This window comes from Falco punctatus, assembly GCF_963210335.1.
Source record: "Falco punctatus genome assembly, chromosome: 9".
NCBI lineage: Eukaryota > Metazoa > Chordata > Aves > Falconiformes > Falconidae > Falco > Falco punctatus.
In genome coordinates this window covers 45,527,791-45,550,624 of record NC_137589.1, presented here as the reverse complement: position 1 = coordinate 45,550,624, position 22,834 = coordinate 45,527,791, and the positions used below count along the sequence as shown (strand labels likewise).

Sequence of the window (22,834 nt, the reverse complement as noted above, 5' to 3'; positions counted from 1 at the left end):
GAGCTGTGTGGGGGACAGCTCAGCACCCAAACATCCAGTTTGCTCTGCCTGGGGCCAGCCCCCAGCTGCTGCGGGATCTGCTGGCAGCGACGGAGCCTCCAGATGTTAGTAGGTTTTCCTGCTGGGCCTGCCAGAGTCCAGCCTGAGTGACCTGGAGTGAGGGTTCACCCATCTGTTTTCCTTGGGGATTTGCATTTTAAATGACTTGATTTCTTGGGGACCTTTCGGCTCCCAAGTCATGCCAGGTGCGCCTGCGCATTCACCCTCAGCCCTCGGCCCCTTGTCACCTAGCGCGCTCGGAGCAGGCGCTCTGCGGGATATCTCTATGGATATTCACTTTCTCTGTTGATATTCCCCTGCATTGCAAGTTTTGGCCATGGGTCAAAGACAATGTTTGTAGACATGAGCTGACGTCAAAGGCGGCTTGGTGGTGGTGTGCCAGGGGATCACAGAGTTCCCGCTCCCTGGAGGCCTGGGAGCACAGTGGGAGTTCATCCTCTGCACAGATTTACAGCCCACTCTGTGTTTGCTGAGCGGTGCTCTGGTGGGCCTCGCTGGCTCCTGCCTTCCTGTGCTCCGGGATGGAGAACATCGCGTGTTCCCTTGAGGAGGTGTAGCTGCAATACTGTGTCCTTCACCCTGCCTGCCTGCAGAGAGATTTCAAAGGTGGGGGGGGAGGAAGGAAAGGAGCAGGGCTGAGGGGGTCGGGGTGGGGGGAAGGAAGGGGCACAGCTGTGCCCCGATGGGTCACTTGCCTGCTGCTGCTCAGAGAGGGTGGAGAAGCCCTCCTTTGGTCTGCCCTGCTCCTGTGTAAGATCTGGAGAAAATCAGGCTTTAGACGTGGCGCCAGAGCTCTGGGATGTCAAGGCCTCCCAGATAAGGCTCCACACTTTCCTGTAGGATTTAGAAAGGAAAGGGAGGAGTGGGGGAGAAAATGAGGTGTGGTGTAGATACAGACTGCTGTAACCAGTGCTGTTAGGAGGGATTGCTTGTGTGACAGGAGAAACACTCCTGGCATTATCAGAGGGGAGGATGTGCTGCTGGGGTGTCGGTTGCTGGCCCAGCCTAGAGGTGATGCTCTGCCGGGATTCACTGTGTGGCTTTGTGAACCTGCTTGCAGCTTCCCCGAAGGCACATGCTGGCTGATACTACCCTGAAAGCTGAGTCTGGCTTGCACCCTTGTGGGCTTCTCAGGACGTCCACTGTTCCTTTTTATCTTTTCTCCTCCATGCGGTTCCAATCTGTTCCCTGCTCCCTGGCTATGAACACCCTGCCTAGCCTGAAGGCAGGAAGCAAACACTGCAGAGGCCACGTTCAGTGCGAAGGAGCCTGCCTGGCTCCATGCAGGCTGTCGGCACGGGTTGGGGAGGTTGGGGTCATCTCACAGGCAGGCCGTAGGCCCCTTTGAAATCTTTGACAGCTGCCCTGCTCTTTTGGCCCTGCTGCCTCCATCTCACAGCGGATTTCCCACCGTGTGTTTCCTGCCCGTCCCTCTTGGCCCTGTGTCCCATACGGTCGTGGCTCTCCGCCTCCCTGGGGAACAGACGCCACCGGCATGAGAAACAGCAATAGGCGGCCAGAGTGTCACGGCAAGGTCCAGGGCAGGCGGAAACACTCTGGTCGGGATGGCTCTGCTGCATACCCTGCTCAGAATTAGGGGGAGCGGGAATACAGCCAGCCCTTGCCTGCTTTCTAGCTCCTTTCCCCAAGGAGGTTGAGCAGCCCCAGGGGGAGGACCAGCGGTCAGGTCTGCTGGGAAGGGATGGAGGTGTCTTCCCATGGCAGTGCTGGTTGTGGTGTGCAAAAGCTTTGGCTGTGCAGACCCAGAAAACCGCTGCTGCCTGTGCTGTGGCGTGTCTGCGGGGCAGATCTGGTGGGTGCACACTGGGAGAGGGCAGCTGGTCCGGGACAGGGGCAGCTGAGGGAAGAGGCTGAGCTGTGACTGTTTGGAGGCTGGAGGAACAGTGGGGTCTGTTCTTTTTCTCTGGGAGAGGTCCCAGGTTAACTGCCTCGTGCCCAGCAGGCCAAGGGGAGTAGAAGTCTGTTCCTCATGCAAACGCTCAGGGCTTGTGGGTGTTTAAGGGCTCTGTTTTGCTTGGCAGAGGTTGAAAGTCACAGCAGGCTTCAAACCCTCCCATTCAGCATTTCCATGGTGACAGGCAGGCACTTCTGGTGGCTGTGCTGTCCTTGGTGGCACCAAAATAACAAGGCTAGAGCAAGCAGTGTGCTTTGGTGTGATGGGTTTGCAAGCCAGAGCCTGTGGCCCCGCAGCTTTGTTCCACTATGGGGGAGCTGGAAAAGGCTCCTTTCCCAGTGCTCATGGAGGGTAGTTTATTTTGCCTGCAGTGGGAGAAGCACTAAAAGGAGGAAGGATTTTGTTTGAGAGCTGTGCCTGACCTCCTGCTCCGTCACTGCACGTGGCACTGATGGGGATGCCTGCAGCATTGTGTCCCCTGACAAAAGAACCCATCCTGTGCTTCTGCATTCATAACCCATCATGGAAAATATTAGACCCGGCAATTTGCACTGCTGTGTGAATAACTAATTGAAAGGGAGGGGAGATGACTGATATATGCTTCCACAGTATGGGGAAGGTGCATTTCTGCCTGTGGAAAGGCATTTATCTCCCTCCTGTCACAGCACAGACCCTCCTCCTCGGGCTAACCGCTGCAGATATCCTGACCATGCCATTTGGAAGGGACCTGGACTCAAAGGGATTTGAGTTGGATGAGGCATCAGCCAGGCATCCATATTTTGTGCCGTGGCACAGCCCCTCCTGTGGCACTTGGTGGGAGGTCTGGCCACAGTACTCACAGCTGCTCCAGCCTCGGGCCCTGCACGTGGCTCAGCAGCATTTCCTTGGAGCTCACCAGAGCACCGAGTCTTCTTGCCCTTGCGTGGAAATTCAGCGTGGCACTGTGGTACCTGGGGGGGGTGGGAAACTGGAATTTTACGTCCTCCACAAGCTTGACTTAATATTTTTTTTAACCCCCTGCGCCAGCAATGCAAACTAGGGGGGAGGGATGCAATCATAAAACATTTTGTGAATATAAGTATTCTGAAATGTATCCTTTCTCCTTAGGGAGCTGCAATGAAATTCATGTTCTTCCATAAAATGTTCATATATTTTGGCCAAAGCAGTGTATCTTTTGCTGGGAAACATCTATAAGTACAACCAGGGTGGTGGTGATTAGGAAGAGATTGAAACGCAATGGTATTTGTCAGTATTTCAGGGGCCAAGTCTTGCAAGTTTGCATGCGTGGGCACTATTTTCCTGTGCAAGGCTTCCTAGCTCCTTTGCCCTCTGGCCAGAGACCTGCAGCCAAAGGATGTGTTTCTTTGTAGGACCCAGCTCTGCGGGGGCCACCACCGACACACCGCAGCTGCCCCTGTGGGTGTTGCAGCCCGGCTTTTGGGGAATTCACCCAGCACCTGTCAGAGCTGGGCGCTGCACCGGTGGGGCTTTAACTGCTTATACAACTCCCCTTTGCGCTGTTCCCAGTGCTGCTTGAAAGGGTGTTTAGTTAATAGGATTATAAAGCTTTCCTGTCGTTAGGCAACGGAAATCAATGGTGGGCCTCCAGGGCAGAGTTTCATCCGATTTACCGCACAGTCACTAGATGGCTGTGCTGGGTGTGAAGCAGGAGACTGGTATGGTGCTGGAGGGAGGGTGTTCTACCTCCCATGCTGCTCTGGTGGGGCCTCCTGCAAATGCAGAGGGTGCTTTCTCGGTCTGCTGGTGCCAGCCACATGTTTTTCCAGCTGCAAGGGTCCTGGTTGGTGTCATGCCTGGGACCCCATAGGCAGTGAGGATGCTGATGCAGCCACATGGTGCTGGATGGTGTTCCCCAGCTCCTATGTCTGCTGCTGGGCTGGTGTGGAAAACCCTGACATACTCCCTTTCTGCAGCCAAAAGTCATGGCTCTGCCTAAAAGCAGCACTGCTCTGCAATGCTTGAGGGGGCTTCACCCTCCACTCTGCTTTAAGATCACCTGGAGACGGTGGGTTGGTAGGATGGCTCATTAATCTGTGCAAAGCAAAGTGAGCTCACAATTTGCCATCCCCAAAATGCAGCAGCCCTCTAGCCCCTGAGGGGCTGCAGACCTGGCTGGGGATGGGGTGGGGGGAACACAGCCCCCTTTGGGGCGGGTTGCACATCTGTGCTGCATGGGGGCCGGGTCTGGGAAAGCTGGGATCTGGCTGCGGCCCTCGGGGAGGTCAGGGAAGGGCTTCCGTGCTCTCTGGGCTGTGTCTGCTGAAGCCAACAGCCCTGGGGTCTGGGATGTCCTGCCCTGCTGTGTCCTTGTCCCCTGCCATTCCAGGCTGAAATGCCTCTCCCTCCCTGATCTGGGACCATCCCCCTCGGGATAGGTCTGCAAAAGGCATCGGCTCCCCTTGCAGCCAAGAAAGCGATGTCAAACCCTCCTCTGTTTTCACGGGAAGATGGGGAGCAGCTGAACAGGAGGCCTGAAGGAAACTTCCAAGAAAGTCAACCTGTTTCAGGAATCTGGCTGTGCAACAAGTGTTTCCCATCCCCCTGGCTGACACAGGCTGGTGGAGAGGGGACTGCATGTGGTGGAAGCTTCTTTAAACCCCCTAGCCTGCAAATCCAGCACGAAGAGGGAGGATCTGGAGAACCTTTGGCTTAGTGCATAGGGCTGGAAACCTCTGAGCTGTCTCTTATCTCTCTGAGCCCACAGTTCCTTGTCTGCCAAGTGACATGGAACAGTGATGTGGATCTACAGATAACCTCCTGGCTGTGTGTTATGTAGGCTCAAGTATGTGTGAGGAGCTGAGAGGGTTTTAAATAACATGAGGTCCTGTGGATGAGAGCAGGCTCCAAGGGTGGGGGGGCGGGAACCTCCTCTGGGTTTGTTTAAGCTTCAGCTAAACCCTGGAAAATGTGCTAAGGGAACAGCTCTGCCCAGTGCTGGAGGCTCGGCCAAGTGAGTGAATTAGTGGATGCTCTGTCTCTGGCAAGTGCTCCAGACGGTGCGTTGTGCTATACATCACACCTGCATGCCCCCTGATCGCCTACAGGCCTGGCTGCATGCAGGCATATCCCGGGAGAGATGCCCTGGCCTTGCTGCCAGCCTGGTCTCTCGCCGCAGGTGGCTGCTGCTCTGGCCTGGCTGCCGAGTGGGATAAACCCCGATGGAGAAATCACAGTTACCAACAGTGGGCATTGTCACACTTGCTGGCGCCCTCAGCTCTCAGTTTCCTGCAGCACCTTTCTCTCCAGCAAAGGTTTCGTTTGCTGCGGGAAGCAGCTGGCCACGCTGCCGGGCTGGTGCGGGGACCACTGAGCTCCGTTGTGCCCACGTCCCAGCGAGGGGGCTGGCTGCACTGCGGGGCACGGGCTGCAGCTGGCCTTGGGGGAGCCGGGGAGTGCTGGTGTTCGGGAGCTTATTTCCTGGCCCTGATCTTTCCTGAGATCTCTCCACGCTGGAGTGTTGCGGGCTTCCCTGACAGGCAGGTGTTTTGGGAGATGATGGAGCTTTTCCTTGGGTTTGGAGCTGGCAGGGAACAGCTGTGATGGGCACAGGACAGTTTGTGGCATCCTCCCACACCAGTACCCCTGCAGCCCGCAGCTCCCAAGCCTGCCATGTGAGCCCAGCCTGGGAAGCTGGGCACCCAAGCATGAATACAGTCATCCCAGCGGTGCAGCCCCTGTGCCAGGGATTTCCCTACATTAGAGCGGCACCTGGGTCTCTCCGGCAGCGCGGTGGGGTGGGGTGGGGACACCAGGGAGGTGTCATTAACAGGGCTCAGCCTAGTGGAAACTGAGGTTAGCTTTGGGGTGCGTGAGGAAGGGGTGGTGGTGGCAGCTATGAACTGCAGGGGGTCATACGATGACTGCCCACCTCTGCGCTCTCCTGCAGTGTGGTGGTGCGGGGTGCTGGTGCCCCTCAGGGCAGAAGGGAGTGGGGAGCTGCTCTGTGACATCTGTCTAGGGACAACAGGTCCTTCCTCCACCCTGTGCACAAGCAGTTGTGCAATGGGCGGCATCGTGGCTGGAACAGCAGGGACCCCCGCCAGAGCAGCTCTGCCCACCCTGGGCTCCCCAGCTGTGTGCACCTGGGGCTGCTGCATTGGTGTCCCCATCTCTGGGGGAGGGCCCTTACGGAAACTCTATAAACTGTTGCCATGACAGCCCTGAGCACTGCTCCTTCCGGATGCTGTACCCGCCATGACAGCTCAGTATTACTGTCTCCCATGGGACTGATTTCAATAGGATAAAGTGCTTTCAGCACGGGACGAGGCAGATGGATCACAAGCAGCAGAGCCCTTTTATCCTGCCAATGCAGGGAAGCAGCCTCAGAAGCAGAAGGGGGGTGGGGGGGTGGGTACCTGACAGCCCCTTTCCTATGGGGGAGAGGTGGTCCTCAGTCTCGTTTGCATCCTCTTGCATCCTCTCGCAGCCCCCTGAGCGGCACCTCTGGTCTCTGTTGCTGCAGTGACAGTCTCCATGGAGACCGGTCCAGCACAGCCGCATCAGGGACCACAGACCACAGAGGGGGAGGCTATGGGGAAGCCGTGGGGAAGCATCCCCATCCCCTCCCCATGGGGACATGATGGCTGCCAGGGTGCACTCTCAGCCGCAGGGGAGCGTGGAAATTGAAATCCCTCAAGTGGCAAATGTGTGGAGGAATCCCAAGAAAACTAATTGGTTACCCCCTCCCCCCCCCCCCCCCCCCCGCCCGCTTTAATGCTTGTTGGCTTTCACTTTGCATTGGTAATTGCAGCTCTGCACCTATTACAAGGCTGTCTCATGCTTCGCACGGGCTTGATTGCAAATTAATTTTGCATATGTATCTATTCTGGGGAGCATGGGAATTTATTCAGCTCAGGATGCTGAATGCCAGACAGGCTTTCCAGAGACATGAGGTGCCGCACGGGCTGTGGCTGCTGTCAGGAGCAACTTTGAGGGAACAAGGGTGGCCTCTTCAAATAAATGGCTGAAAACAAGGGTGCAGATACAAATCCATGGGATTTGTTCTACTAGCTCATTTGCGACAAGACATACAAATTTCAAGTGAGATATACAGAAGCACCCATGAGCTTAAATATCAAGGTGTCTTGGATTTTCACTGAAAAATAGGTATTCTACCAGCTCATGGTCTCCTGGAAGTCCCGCTAGGCATCCACCGTCGTGCCTGTGCCTGTATCTGCCTCTCTAAATCTACCTCTAGGCTTTTTGTAAATGCCAGAGTTCTTCAGAGGGATGATATCAGGTTGGGATTTCTGTGTTTTTGAAAGCCGATTTCCTTTTTCTATTACCAGTAAGTATCAAAGGGGAAGAACTGTTGGGATTTTCCATTTGCCTTTCACTCGTCATGCTGCTTTGTTTCCTCTTTGCCTTTCTAGCAGCCTCATGCAGTGAAAATAAACCAGTTGGTTTTGTGTCATTTCTCTCAAGTGCAGCGTTCTCGTGCATGTGCAGGATGCCGTGATGTTTGGGCTGGCAGACAATACATGGAGTTGCAATTTCCTTTGAAAAACAAACTCGCCATTGTTATTTCTGTGGAGTTTCTTTAACTTTGTGGAAGTCTTTGATGCCTGACTGCATCAAGTGCTGGAGTCAGCCTTCCTTAGGTGGGCCTTTGTCCTCGTGAGTCACTTGGCATAAGGAATGACCACCATGGTGGGAGAGGTTGGTCATCAGTTCTTGGAGTATTCCAAGTGTTTACACCATTGCAGCTGTGCTGGGTACTAAGACCATCCTGTGCGTGAGTTTGTCACTGAAACCTGCATCCACCTATGCAGAGATTCAGTCGTGGCCCATCACAGTGTGCCCAAAATGATGTACTTGTAGGGTAGTGGAGGCTGTTCAGACCTTAAGGGATGGATGCAGGAGTCAGTCTCTCCCTGGGGCAGCAGCAAAGCAGTCGGGAGCAGGATGCACCCAGCATGGGGATCGCTGTTTATTTACCCTGCAGTTGCTCTGTTCCTGCCAGGACTGTTACTGGAAAACAGTGTTTTTCCAGTAATTGTTGCTAAGCAGTGAGGTCTCATGATGGGCTTTATCTGCTCAGCTGGATCTGTAGAAAACAAGATCTCCGGTACAAAATGTAATGGGGAAGCATCAGTGGCTGTGCTGGGGTTTCTCGGTCTGCCAGAAGTAGCCGCTGGGGTACGGTGATACTGGGAGAGATTTCTCCTCCACCTCCTGCAAGGCTGCCCTACACTGCTGTTGGGTGCCAGCAGTGAGTTGGTCCTGTGTTTGTGGGGATGGCTCCTCTGCTAACCATGCAGCGGTACGTTTAAGGTGTTCAACTGCTGTTGCTGGAGGTTCTGGGATCGTAGTACAGTTTCCACTTGTGCCAGCCAGTCTGGAGGAGCAATAGGATGAGGCTGTCGTTCAGAAATCTGCGTGGGATCATCATGTCTGGGCTGGTTTGATGCCGGGGGAATCTTTGCTTTGTACTTCTGCTAAAAATCTCCCAGTGGGAAATTGTTTGAAACTACTTTGCTGCTTTCTGTTGAAGGACCATTACGTTCCCCAGTGACTTACGCAGGTGTGCGGGGAGACAGGTGGGTGGACATGCACAAGCTGGCTGCTGGTGGGCAGGGGAAGGTCCCACACTGCCTCCGGGACTGTGTGAGTGCCCATGACGTCTGCCTGGTTACCTTTGGCTGAAGCCTTCCATGCACAGCAGCTCCCGTGTCCCTTCAGCCCCCACCCACTGTGTCCCGTTCCTGTTGGATTGAGACAGTTCTCCAGAACGGCCATTTCTTTGTCCAGACTCTTTGCTGCTGCTCTGCCTGGCATCTCTCCTGGGACTCTGCACTTGCAGTTTTGCTTTCCTTCACAGTCTGCCTGCATGCTGCACGACTCTTCCAGAAGGGTTATCCCTTTGGCATCTTCACGGCTGCCTGCTGGGAGGTTGCTGGGCTCTGGGGACCAGCAGAGCAGACTGAGCCCCTGCCAGAAGCCTATGCTCTGGCGTAGCAACCTCTGCCATCTGTCCTTTGCTGTTACCATGAAATCCAGGGGCACACCACAAACTGGAACACCAGCAGATGATGCGACTCCTACACCTTCACACTACCTTTGCAAAGACTCCTGTTCTTGTGGTAAAGATTAGCTGCTGGACAGGATAAGTGGATTCCTGGGGGTGGTAGCCCTTGGAGACTGGCACTTGAGTGTGATGTCTGTGTCCTTCCCAGGATGTCGGTGCAGTCACTTAGGCCTGTTGGAAGGTGCAATCCCAGCTGACCAAGCCCAGCTTGTTACTGGAAAGTTGTTGGAAAAGCGCGCTCTGCCAATCTTTTGTTGCAGGGAGATGATTTACCTGAGCTGGGGCTGAAGGCCAGGTTTGAATCACCTTTCCTGGAACCAGAGCTGTGGGTACTGCCCATGCTGGGGGCAGGTTTTGTTGCTGGTGACAGCAGTGTGAAATGTGGGACCGTCCTCTGTGGGAGCGCATATTGTATTGTCACCAAGACATCGCGTGCGTAGAGAGACAGCAACTGGCCATGCCAGGGTGTTTCCTGGGCTGTGGCACTACCTGTCTGTGATGAAAAGAGCCAGTTGCCAAAATGCTGTCAGCTGGGAGTTGGGAGACCGCCCTGGAAATACTGCTTTGTCCGTGTGCTGTGACCTCTCCTCCCCTGCGAAGCCGTTGCCAGGGCTGGTGCGGTGCTGCCCTCTGTGTCCTTGCGGCTGCTCATCTCAGCCATATGGTGGTTCAAAAACCTGTCTAATTTCCAGTTGAAACTTATTTTATGGTGGGTTCATTGCTATCTGTTCTCGTTCCAGGCTTGTCCATTAGTTCCCATTCCCGCAGCATGTAAGCACTGGTTTTCTCACCCCTGCATTTCTCTCAGGAATGGTGGGCTGGATCCTGCTGCAGTCCCACGCTCTGCCCCAGTGTGCTGGGAAGGTGTCCAGCTCTGACTGGGAGCGACACCAAGGGTCCTTGTGTGTGAGACCCATCTAACCCCAGCGTCTTGGCTGGCTCTGGCTCCTGTGTGAATGACTCAGCCCAGCCACAGAGGCCAGGAGGGAGCGGGGCTGGTGCTGGCTGGGTGCTGAGCAGGGCTCCAAGCCCAGCTTACCTAACGCTGCAGGAATGCTTGGCTCAGCGGGGCTCCTCGGTTCTCCCCTGAAACCCAGGCGTGCCGCAGGCTGGGCTTGTGGCCTCAGGCAGCAGCCGGGTTTGGGAAAGCCGGGGCAGGGCTGCATCGTCCAGGACCTTTGCCCTCGTGCGACAAGGGGCAGCCCCAGAGTGGGACCCGCTGCTGCCTGCAGCCATGGGAAAGCACCCAGAAACGCCTGCCTGCAGCAGGGTCTGCTCACCCTATTCAGCACCCCCGCCGGCCCCAGCAAGAAGGGCAGCTGTAAGGACATAAACTCCTTTTTGAGGGCGATGGGGACTTTTTGATTGATTTGGCCCCGTCATTTCACATGCCCATCTGATGGGTGCTTAGCTGCCCCAGTGACTGTGCTTGCTGCGTGCAGCTTGATGCACCCACCAAAACTGCTCCCCCCCACCTCTTCCCTCCCTGAAGAGACACCCTGGGTGTTTCCCCCAGTCACTGCGCCTGTTCCTGCAGCTGATGAGGCTCATGGACTTGACCCCAGGTTTATTCTTGTTTGTGAGAGCAATAACATCTGTGTGGTATGTGTATGTAGGTGATACACATATTGCTCCATGTTGACTCGCCCTACTGCTACTGTTGGTGCAAATTCTGTAGGGAGATGCTCTTTGTAGCACAACCACCCCATTTTGTGCCATACTCCCTCTAGCAAAACTCTGTTTTGGAGTCACGGGCTCTCTCTGGTGGAAAAGGCAGCTGGTGCCATACTCACCTGGGCAAAACTTTCCACACAGAATTGACCTGCAAACAAAATGATCACCAATATTCACTGTCTTTTAGTGCCATGCTGCATTTTCAGTGCCATAAGGTTCCCAAGCACTCTGGATGTGAATTATTTAAGCCTTGCTGTGGTCCTCGGAGTACAGGAAGGCACTGAGCTGAAACTGCCTCTGACAATGGAAAGCAGGGATGGAAGAAGAGAAGGAAAGAAAAGGGGAGGCTCCAGCTCCAATCATTCACGCTCTCTGTCTCACACCCTCTCATCCTTCCAGCTCTGCTTGTTTGCCTGCCACAACAGCCAGAGGGAAATGCTGTAGCTGCTGCAGACACAATTTGGTCATAATCAGAAATCAACAGCAGACAGGACCTGTTGTGTCTCTGAGACAATGCACGGGGTTTGCGAGTGCCATGCATGTAGATGAGGCTGAAAACCTCACGCCAGTGCAAAGCAGCAGCTAGAGCCAGCACCGAGATTGCCCTGAAAGAAAGGAGAGGCTGGGGGAAGGCAGCGTGCCGTGGCATGCTTGCAGAGGGCTGTTTCACCGATCTCAGGAACATCGCCAGCTACACACATGCACACACACAGACGCACTTGCTCACACACGCGCACACACAGCCTCTTGGTGCAGCTCCTCGCAGCTCTTTGATTTGCAAGGAAGGAAATAAGACCTCTTAGAGCAGCAGAAGCAGCAGCTGTTGGCAAGATGTGCTGACAAAATTGAGCAGGGAGAGATCTCCAATTTGTTTCACTGCCTGGGCTGGACCCGCTCCTGGAAGAGGAGCGGCGGAGGAGACAGAGAAGAATGAGCAGCCCCTCCATCCCCGGGAAGATGGAGGCAAAACCTTTGTTCAATGTGCAGAAGGCACTGGTGCAGCCTGTGCAGATGTGCATGTTGGATATCCCCCTGAGCGTGCAGGATGATGATGTAAGTAGAAGGCAAGCGAGCTGCCAGCCCGTTTTCGGCTCCAGGGACGGGGTGGGTGTGCAAGGGGCAGAGAGGTGCTGTGACCCCACCCCGGCGCCATCCGGGGGTGGTGAACTTCTGGCAAAGTTAAAGATGCCAAGAGCTGGTACCACCTCCAGATGTGATTGTTTCCTTTCTGAAGCGGTGTATTTTGAGGCAGACCATGTCTTGCATCTGCCAAATCCAAGGCACCAAAATGAAAGGAGGAGTTTGGGAAGGAGGGGAGGCTTCCTACATGGAAGACAACTTGTGTTGTAGCTCAGTGTAAAAGGGAGTGTTTGCTCTGTGTGTGTTCTGGCTCTGCTGCCCTGGGGTGGCTGATGGATGTGAAAACCTGGGAGGCAGCAACTGGCTGCAGAGCTCAGCTCTGCCTCCGCGCACCTTGGTGGCTGCCCTGCCTGGGCTTGCTGGCTGTGGGCACGCTCCTGCCCTCTCGCTCTGCTGTGGTGCTGCAGCTGTAACCAGCTGCAGGGTTTGGTCCACGATGCAAATATCGCTGTTGGTTGCAGCACTGAGGCGCAGGTTTCCCAATGTGTTGGGGTCAGGGGATTCCTGGGGAGGGCTTCTCTTGTCACCTCTACTCTGCCCCTCGCAGAAATACACCGTGAATCTGACTGTGCAAGGACGGACCCCACGATAAAGCTACTGGAGAACCCAAAATGGGGGCAATGCTTTCCAGAGCTGGCGGGTGGTGAGCGGTCAGCGTCCTGCCTGTGTACGGATTTTGGGTGTGATCCAGGTGCTTTTAAAATTTGAGGCAAAACTTCCTTTGATTTTGGAGCAGGGAAAGCCCATGTTCTTGCTGTGTGTGTTCAGTGTTCGTACTGTCACTGCAGGGGAGGCTTAAATCTGGATTTTCTTGATGGCAAACAATTGATATGTCATGGTTAGTGTTATCTTCCCTTGTATGTTATCTGTGTGGTTAAAGAGGTGAAATGACAGTACAGATTCAACCTCGCTTCCCTGGGAAGAGGGAGGACTTTCCTGCAGGGCGGTGTAGGATCTCAGCAGGGGTGGGAAGCCCCAGCTCAGCAGCCTGCAAGTGTCTCTGCAGGGACAGGGGACTTGCGGGGAGCCTCCTATATTTAGAAACACCTCAAGGCTTTGCCGGGATCGACTGCACTAATGAAAAAACCTGTGACGGCCACTGCAGAGCTGGCAGGGTGTGCCGGGGTGGGAAATATGCCCTGAAAGCGCAGGTGCCTCCCGCAGCATGTGTGGGAAGGAGGGAGGGCAGCCGGCGTGGGGAGGAGGCTGGAGCAGGGGATGAAGTGGGCGAACCAGCAGCTGGATGCTTTATTCTCCTTTAGCTGGATCTTCAAGCAGCAGATTTCTCAAGGCTTACGCTACGTGATAGCCATTCCCACTCAGTGTTTCGATCTGGTGCTGGATTTCCCTGCGGCGCGGGGGATCCCTCAGGGTTTGCCTGACACAGGTGGGGGCTTCCCTCCCTGCAGAGGGGAAAGCCTGAGCTGGAGACCTGGGCAGTGGCTGGGACCTGGCACGGGGGATGCCCTGGCCTGGGTGGCTTGGAAGTGACCTCTGCTTGCTAATCATATTCCTGGGTTTATTGCAGAAAAAAATCATTTTTTTAAGGAGGTCGTGCGCTGTGTTAGAGGGTTGGGCTTTCTGGTTTTGGTTGGTTGAGTTTTTAACAATTCCTACTGACTCTTTGGCAGCTGCTGGGTCACAGCCAGTCCTGGGAATCATGTCATGGTGAGGCACCAACCAGTGCACATTGGGGTGTCCCCAGCCCTTGGGTCATCGCTGGGGTGTTAGCTCCGTCATGCAGGGTTAGTGCTTCCCTGTGGAAAGTTAAACTGCCAGGAGGTCAGGCTGGGGGCTGGTGGTCTCTAGCATCCCCATTTCCATGTAAATTGAGGCTCTGCATGTGCACCTTGTGCATTTCCCAGCCATGATCACCTGTCCCAGCTTGGCGCTCCACTGGTGCTTTCACCCCCTGCCCTCTCCTGCGTTGGGCAGAGCAGGATGAGACCCCCAGGGGCGAGCATTGACTGGCAGCACCTGTGAGCAGGAGGCAAATCAGGGATTGCGCTGCCTCTCTGTGCTCATGTGCCACTGCTTCGAGGCTGAGTATGTCCCCTCCTTTTCCATTCCAGGAAACTGGGGGCATAGCAGCCCCCACAGAGCTGGCACCTACCTCTGCTGCAAAGCACCAGCCGGTGAGGAAGTGCTACTGGGGAAGTCCCCAGCAGCACTTCTGTCTGCGGAGTGGTGGGGAAACTCCTCTTTCACAGCTGAAAGATTTCCCCCCAGTCAGGCAGGGTTTGGTGTGTCACACACACCCACGTGCAGGTACCTACTCATCTCATGCCATCACTTTTGCCAGTCTGTGTGGACGTGGTTGAGGGAGCCGTGTTGGCATTTTCCCCTCTGTTTCAGGACTTCCAGGCTCATGAATTGCCTGTTTTTTCTTGGAGATGGCACCAGCTTGTTGGGAAAAGTGTAGGAACATGTGTTACATGGGGACCTTTGGATCCTTGCACCCAAAGGAAGCTCTGCTGAGAGATGGGGGGCCAGAAATCAAGCCGGGAGCATGCTAACAGCACCACAGCGGGCTGGCCCGGGCCCAGCGCTGCCTTCCTGACCCGTGGCAAGTGCTGGAGTACTTGGGCAGGTCTGCAGGAGGCAGGGGTGGGAGAGGGTCAAACAAATCAATTTCATGGGAAGGGAGTTGGAGCTTTTCCCGGCACTGCAGGTCTCGGCTACATCCCCCACCTGCCCCAAGCCCTGCTGCCCTTTGCAAAGGTACTCTGGGGTGGTGGCTGCGTTGCCGCAGTTAAGTTGGTTCTTTGTGACCCTCCCTGCCCTTTGCAAAAGGAGCATCATGCCCCGTCACCGAGCTCCTCTCTTCCCAAAACACCCTGTAGCCCCCGCCATGAGCCCTCCCTGCCCTTCCCTCCCCATGGCTGGTACCCCTACCAGAGGAACCGTGCCATGTGCTGCCACATGCTCCTGTGCCGTGCTCAGCCATCCGAGCCAGCCGTGCTCCCAGAGTGCTCAGAAACCTTCCTCGGGTCAGGAGCCTGTTTGGTTTTGTGGATGAGGAGTTGGGCGGGTGTTTTCAGTCTCCCCAGGTGGGAGCTGCCATGCAGGCTTCTGCAGCAGCAAGGGGACCGAGTGGCAGAGGAGTCGGGATGCAACCGTGAGGACTGGGAGTGTTGCAGGAGGGGCACAGGGGTGCAGTGACACCGGAGACCCAGGCAGGGGGCACGAGGCAAAGCCGAAAGCCATGGGAGCAGAGCTGTGTTCTGCTGCACCCCTGACTCCTGTTGGCACTTGCTTTTACGGGGCCACAGGAGCATCTGGTCACCGCTGCATGTGCTCCTGCTGAGACCTGGCGTGCCCGGGCTGCTGTCAGGTCTCTCCTCTCCCTGGAGGACAAATCTTGCCATCTCTTTGGCCTGGACCTCCTGCACGTGCAAGGCATCGTGTGGAAATGGAGCTCAGTGGACCTTTTCTGCAGGATCTGCCCATCAGCCTTCATCCCCAGTTGGGCCGTATCTGTGGGAAGGCCTGGCTTGAAAGATGGGCTTTCTTTGTGCTGCAAATCCATTCAGTGAACGCGCAACTGACCCCTTTCAGGCTGGGTTCCCTGGGGAGCAGGGCTTTGGCCTCAAAAAGGAGGAAAGGAGCCAGGCAAAGCACAGATCTTGGGACACTTCACAAAGACGTGAGCCCCAGGGTTTTCAGTTTGCTTGTTTTTCAGGAAAACTGCTCTACCCCAGCATGGAGCAGGGCTTCTTTGGGGAGCATGTCACCAGCAGGCAGTAGAGCATTGGGAGTGATGGAAATGGGTTGCCCATGCCCATGTTCAGTGGCTGGCCAGCTGGAAGAGGACACCCCCCCCCCCCCCCCCACCGGCTACCTACAACATGGTGGTGTGTGTCGGGCAGAGGAGGTTCTTGTTTCTCTCTCCCTTGCTAGCTTTCAATGAAGTTGTCAATCCCTCCCTTTCATAATTCAGTCACAGCAGTTGCAAAATTTCCCAGGGTGCCTCTCTTGCTATTATGGGTAGGGATTTCCAAAGCTTTGCTAATAAAAGAGCAACAGTTTCTATATCGGGGAAATGGGGAAATCAATGAACGGACTGTTGCAAGTGATATAACGGCTTTTTGTGGCATCTCAGGCAGTTCCCTAATATGATGGAGCTTTATGGCATGCTGTTTTGTCAGCTTAATTGGCAATATCCGCTCCCTGGGAGTGGGAGCCTGCAGGGCTGGGAGGCACCAGTGAGCTGATGCCCTGCGGTGGTGAGGGGCTGCTGCCCAGGCCCCGTGGTCCCAGTGCATCCCTCCTGCCTGGTGAACTGGTCCAGTCATGGTTGGGCATCCCAGGCCAATGCCACGCAACTGACCCCGCCCTGTGTCACAGTGAAAATCAGTGGGAAATACCCTCTTGTTGCAACGCCCAGTAAATGGCAAGTCGAGGAGAGTGCAGCATGGCCTTTGGTCTCCTCCAGCACAGCTGTGTCTGAGTTGGACGCTTAGTGCGGCTCTACAGAGGGAGAAGAAAAGTGATCAGGTGAAATTCTCAGTGTCCTGCTTGGGCACTTGCATCCTCCAGAGCCTGTCCTGGTGGCCTCCCCACCTTCGCCTCCTTCCTTTCTCCTCTGTGATGTCCTAATAAGCGCAGTTAGGTTTGACTTCAAAGTGGTTAGCAAATATTTTCCACTCCAGTGGACTAATTAGTTAAATTACATTTCACATGCTAATTTATTCCTCTAATATTATTTTTTTCCCAGCGTACTAGAACACAGGAGAAGATAAAAGCTTGGGTTGACCTTAAAGCCAGGCTCAGAGGAGCTGGAGATGGGAACAAACGATGATTTCCCAGGTTTGCTGTGGCACAGGCTGATTCCCTGCCGCATTTGAGGTCTCGTTCAGTTGAGCTTTAAGCGTAGCTGATTGCAACCCAGGTGTCTTGGGTGAAACACTGTACTCTGGCACATAGAAGAAAACCTTTCAGATCAGCAGTAACGAGGTGCTAATTTCCAGTTTCTATTGTTCCTGTGCAGCACCAGTATCACCTTGAAGTGCTGTGTAAATTAATCCTCCAGGGAGTGGGTGGGAATGGTGTTACTTCCCATGCCCCAAGGGGTGAGGGGATCTGCTTAGTCAACGGGCACCAGAGCCGGATTCAGTGTGGTGCCTCCAGGGTTGTGTCCCACAGCAGGGAGGACGGCTCTCCTGTTTATGGCTCTGTGAAGGGGCTGGAAGGGCACCTTCCTCGCCAGGCTTGGCAGGCTGAATCCCCAGGGCTGGCCGGTAGGTGCTTTCCCTGTGCTGGGCCAGTGGGGCTGAGCTCCCTCCTGGGGGCTGCCCGTGGGGCAGCAGGTGCCTTTGGGCCCTGGGGTGAGCTGGTGAGCGGGTGGGTTGCACGGTGTGAAAGCCTCTTGTCCTGCTGGTGTAGCCCTGCTGGGGCCAAGACATTTAACATCTCCAGCAGCCCCAGAAGCAGCTCCAGCCCCAGCAGCATCCCTCTGCTTCCCCAGTGCAGCTTTGCCAGCCTGTGCCCCTCGGCAGCAGAAGGGCTTCCACCAAGAGCCAAGCGGGGCTGCAAGTTGGTGCTCGCGTCGATCAAAGGCTGATGCTGTGTGCCGGGCGCTGAGGTGAAGCGATAGCTGCAAACAGCCCCACAATGAATCAAACTCTGTCATGTTTATATCAAAGGGTGTTTCTTTTCCACTGCCTGCGTATGGTAGATGTTATCGAGAGGGAGGAGCTGAAAATGAGCGCTAGGACTGTTTCCTGACCACAATTACAGTCAAAACAACAAATCCCTCCATCCCTGCTCTTGGCCAAACTCCCCTTTTCCCTTGGGCAAATCACCACTCTGTGTCCTTGGGGAAAATTAGAAGCTATGGAAAAAGTCTCCCAGGTTGAATTCTCATTTGTAAGGGCAGAAACTTAGAAGCACGCTGTAAAGCCTTGGGATTTCTGGGAATTGCCCTGGCCAGGCTGAAGGCTGAGCCCATCTAACGCCTTGCGTGCATGTATGGGGCAGCTTCAAGCCTGCTGGTGGCCCCTGCAGTGGTGCTATGGAGCGCTGCCACAGCCGCCGGGGACAGCTCGTGTAACCCCTCTGCCATGTCTGTACCCCTGTGCTGGTTTTACCCTCCCCTGGGACTGATGCTGCTGCCCCATCAGCCGGCTGGACCCCTGTGAGCTGTGAACGTGCGAGGCGATGGGCGACCTTTGGCTGGCTGGTGCCTGAGGCGGTGTCTCTGTGGCTGTCCCAGCAGCTTTTGGGGTGGTGGCAGTCCCCGTTTCCAGCCCTTCGTGAGGCTTCAGAGAAGGAATGGTTGGTGTGATAGCTGAGGATTCACACTGGCTTAAAGGGATGGGGAAAAGGGTCACCGATCACTGCTACATTTGGTCCACCGGTGCTAAAGCAACCAGAGTTGTAGCCTCTGTGTGAGCCTGTGTTTGTCGACGGAGTAAACAAGTGAAACACAGCCATGGGAGTGCCGGGCCAGTAATTTCAGGGTTACTTTAAATAAGCAGTTAGCAGGACTGTGCTGATGTGGTCAGGCAGACGAGGGTTGCCAAAGTGAAATAAAAACGCAGACCTCTGGAGCCTCGACCAGCGCCTGCCGCAACTCCCTGCGGTACCGTCTGCCTCAGGGGCTCATCCTGCCCGAAGGTTTGTCATCACAGTCCAAACACGGTCACCCCTGCAATGTCCTATTTGCAGATTTTGAGATGTGTGATACTCACCAAGCATCTCTGCTTGCCCTATGTGTAGCTGGCTGGTCAGGCATGATCACACCGGTGCCACCTCCGGGTGGCTGCTGTGCATGTGCAGCAGTGCCGGGTGCTTGCTGGCACTCCACCGCTGCAAGGGCTGGAATTGCCCGACCGACTCTTGCTGCTGCCCTGATGGAGTTGTTGGTGCGATTAAAGCAATGCTAATTCTCTGTGTATTGCAAGTGCAGAAGGAGCTGAAGTTTCCAGCAACTGTTCAATCGATCTGCTTTCCACATATTTTTATAAGTGGCCTGCCTGGATCTGTGCTTGCTAGCGCTAGCTGCGGAGCAGAAACTGCAAAGAAAATCGGGTAAAATACTGTGTGCCACATCGTCTACTGGTGTAAATCAAGGCAAACCCACCAGTTTTGGTGGTATTGCAATCTGTCTCTAGCTAAGGACATAAATTGATGTCCAAGGTGACATCCCAGAGTGTTTCTCTGCTTTGCTTTGCTTTTCCTTCCTATCCCTTAGCGCCAGCTTTTCTGAAATCTAAGGACAATGTAAGAGCTTGCTCCTCTTGCAGTTTTTACTCTGCAGACGTGTATTTCCAAGAGGTGCAGGCTCTGCTTCTTGCACTTTCCCTTCTCCAGTGAAATGGGATCTCTTCTTTGTGCTTTTGGCTTTCTTGCTCACAGCTCTCATTTTTCCATCCTGATGATACCTTGGGGACCCTCAAACTTGGCAGAGCATTTTTTGTGGCTCCAGGCACCGCTGAGGCAGATGCCTGGTCCTGGTGCCCATGTGCTGCTGGCGGTAGTTGGCTCCATCCCCACACCCCGAGGCTGGGCACCCCGATGAACGGCAGATCGGCAGCGGGCCGCGGAGCAGCTGCCTCCTGACGGTTTGATTCAATAAGAGCCCGTCAATACAATTTGCTGTCACCTGTCACTTTGCATTGGAGTTCTGAGCAGCGCCTGCAGATGCAGCTGTTGCAGGAGTGCACCGTGAGGGCTGCCAGTGCTGCTCGGTGCCCATGTGTGCTCAAACAAGGCAAACACGGTTTGCTGACTGGTTTGGCACATTATGGTCAGTCAAAGGCAGGTTGCTGCATGCCTGCTTGGGGTCGTTGCAAGAGCACAGGGGCACTTCAGCCCTGGCTATACTGCTCTCCCTAAGCGGAGATTGTGAGTCAGTAGGTGTGCGTGTCTCCTGCCTGCCAGTGCAGCCCCATCCCTCCTCTGCACAGCTTCCCGTGCCGCATCCTGCAGCGGAGCTGGCCCGGGGACAAGGCTGTCATCAATACAGCCGCTTGATTTGGAAATATGCCAGCTGCAAACACAGGGAAACAGAGGTTTCACCCCATTTACAGTCACAAATGTGACAGCAGAGTGTGGATATAGCCCTGGGCATCTCCATCCAGGGAATCCATCAGAGCCGGCCCGGTTTATTTACCCCATGTTTGGCAGCAGACAGTGAGCCCCAGGGCTGCGTGGCAGCTGAGACAGCCGAGTGGCAATACTGAAGCAGAGGTGTGCCCTGCGTGCATTGATGTGCGGTTAAATGCCTTGCGCCGGACCCTGTCTGCCCTCAGATGTGGCTGCTGCCGCAGGCGCGGGTGGCACTGCTTCGTGCTGACGTAAGCTCGCTCTGGCAGTCCATGGCGTTGCTGAAAACATCCTTATGTCGGCACACAGTCACTGCACGGCTGCACCTTGGCCAGCACCAACGTGCCTCGGCGCGCTCAGCACCTCTCCCAAGCCAGCACGTGGCTTCGGTGGATCCCCTGACCCTCACTGTGCACTAGTGTCCCCATGCACGACACCAACTGTTTAAGCATTGCCAAGCACAGGTAGGCACTGCTGCTGCATTTGGGTACGGGTGAATTTAGCCTTGTGAGCTTCAAATAATGCTAAGGGACTACCTTGCCAGGAGCACTGGTTTGAAACAGCTTGATTTGGCCACTGTGCTGGCTATCAAGTGCCATTTTGATGCAAATAGCATCTTTGGTTTCAGTGCGATGTGCTTGGGAGGTGGTAAAACACTATAACCCGAGTAACAGAGGACAGCCAAGATAGAGCTTGGTGTTGGGTCTGCCTGTTGTGAACCTGGAGTGCTTGAATTGCTTTGTTTTAGTATTACCACTGCTGAAAGCATTGGCTATGTCTTGCCCTGAGGAGGTGGCTCTCGCCAGATCCTTCTGCCCGGTGGCAGAGCTCTTAGCTGTGTCATATGACGCTGTAACGTAGCGACCCGGCAGGCTGGTGGTTCGGTTTGGGCAGAACTTGTGATATTTGGTATTTTTAACTCCCAGTTTCTGGAGTCATGTGTGTGGCGTCACACATGGTGTCTGGAGAGGGGAGCACATTGCTGGTGCGGCAGCAAACACCCTGTGTTGTGGTCCACAGCTGAGGCTTTCAGGCATTACCTCCGTGCAGATGCTATTTGTGAGCAGTGTCTCGGGTGCTCGTCTTCCTCTGTACCTCTATGGTAAGAATTTTCCTCTATCTTAAAGTGAGGTCTTGACTTTATGAACCCGAAGGGCTGTTTACATCCAAAGGCTGCTTTGTTGATTTTCTTGTTGTCTGTGTGCAGAGTCATGCAGATCTCTCCTCTGTCCTGTGTCCTTGCCCCTCTCCTGACTTCTTAGAGCTCGTGCTGGGGTTGTCCCCAGGTGTGCTGGGGCTGGGGCAGCACTCGGTGGCTGGACACCTTGGGTCTTCGCTCCCTCTGGCAGCAGCTCGAGTGGGGAATCCCTGATCCTGTCCTGCTAACCGCTGCCATCCACCTCTTTAGTTTGGGGGAGGGTTCTCTGAGCTCCAGAGGATAGCCAGCAGGATCAGGCCCTTGACTTGGAGCTGTTGAGGAGCTGTTTGCAATGAGCTATGTGGCAATCTTGGCACCGGCTAGCTGTGATGTTATTGACAAGGAAACAAACCGGGCACCCTGGTAATGCTGGTGGCTCAAGATGAGGGGGCTTGCTCTCCTGCCTGCCAGGATACAGCCCCCCAAACCCCACCTTTAAAATAGCCCCTTTCTGCTCTTCCTTTTCTTCTTTTCTTCTCCCTTTAGGTTCCTATGTGCATTTCTCAGAGTCTGGGTTTTTCTTTCATCACCGTACCTTGCCCAGCACTTCTACTTCCCATGCTGGAAACCAAGTACAAGTTAGAAACCACAGCCCAGTGAGGAAGGAGGGAACATGGTTTGTAGTGCCAGACCCTGAGCTGACTGACCAGAGCAGCTGGGAGGCATGTCCAGGGTCTCTGGGGAGATGCGCGGAGGACTGGGGGAGGCAGGATGGAGCCAACTGTTGCAGTGATGCAGGGGTCCGGCAGCATCGTGGTCGTGGGTCGGGGAGCCCCTGACCGGGGGGGTCCCGCCTGGGCAGCCCTTTGAGCTGTCTGGAGCCAGGAAATGGAGACTAATCCCTTCCCACCCTGCTGTGTGTGGAGCAAGAGGGAATCAAAAGCAGCTGAAAATCCCGGATTTCCCTTTTTATTCAGCAGAGGAATGGGGGAAACACAGGGACAAGCTACAGGGGCACAGCTCCACCTTTTCCCACTGCACAGGGCTGGATGCCTCTGCACCCACAGCCCCTGCCCCTGGGGGGACCTGGCCCTGCTTACCCATCCCCAGTTATTTTGGGGTCAGCACAAGGCAGGGCCCTGTCCCCAAGTGTGGGAGACCTGGCTGCTGCTGACAGTCCAGCTGGTTGCAGCCTGGCACCAAATTCCATCCAAGACCTACAACGCACCTGCATTTCCAGGGGCCCTCGATCGCCCCGCTGCCCCAGCCCTCTTGCTGCAAGCCTGCTCTGGAGAAGAGCCTTGCAAAAGCTGGTGAACCTCCACCGGGGCAAGAAGGTGAGAAAGGGAAGCTCTCCAGGGGTCTGGCTTTTGCAAAAAGGGGACTGAGTGGGTGTCCCAGCTGGTGCTGCACCTGCGTGCCACCGTGTTGCACATCCACGTGTCATAAAAACACACTGCTGCTTAACAGCGCTGCTCACATAGCAATGGGTAATTAACCAGAGATAGGGATATAATGTTCATTGCGGAGATTAAAAAAAATAAAATTGACCTGTAATGATGCTGGCCGCTCAGGAACTGATCGATCATCCTGTGCTTTCTGTGCCGTGAGAGTCCAAGGTAGGAGAAGCTCAGCGGGGGCAGGATGCTGCCTCGCTGCTGCAGAAAGTCTCACTGAAGCTGGGCGAGACCCTCAGGGAACAGCTTGTTTCACTCACTCTCTGGTCCCTGATCCTCCTGCAGAAGCTCTGCTCATGTTTTCTAACTGTTTTCCTTGCAATTAGGGGGACAGAAAATTCTTAAAATCTAAT

The 22,834-nt window shown here is 55.0% G+C and overlaps 1 protein-coding gene across 2 annotated transcripts in view; it reads left to right on the top strand.

The window, feature by feature from the left end:
• RALGDS (ral guanine nucleotide dissociation stimulator) overlaps nt 1–22,834 on the top strand; it is a 61,703-nt gene that overhangs the window by 4,287 nt on the left and 34,582 nt on the right. The window contains exon 1 of one of the 2 annotated variants that reach the window (XM_080402985.1): nt 10,072–11,750. The exons of the other annotated variant lie outside the window; for it this stretch is intronic. Within the exon in view, the coding sequence (XP_080259111.1) occupies nt 11,628–11,750 (123 nt within the window). The 5' untranslated portion in view covers nt 10,072–11,627. Of the gene's footprint in view, nt 1–10,071; nt 11,751–22,834 lie in introns of those variants that run through there. 2 annotated transcript variants of the gene reach the window in all.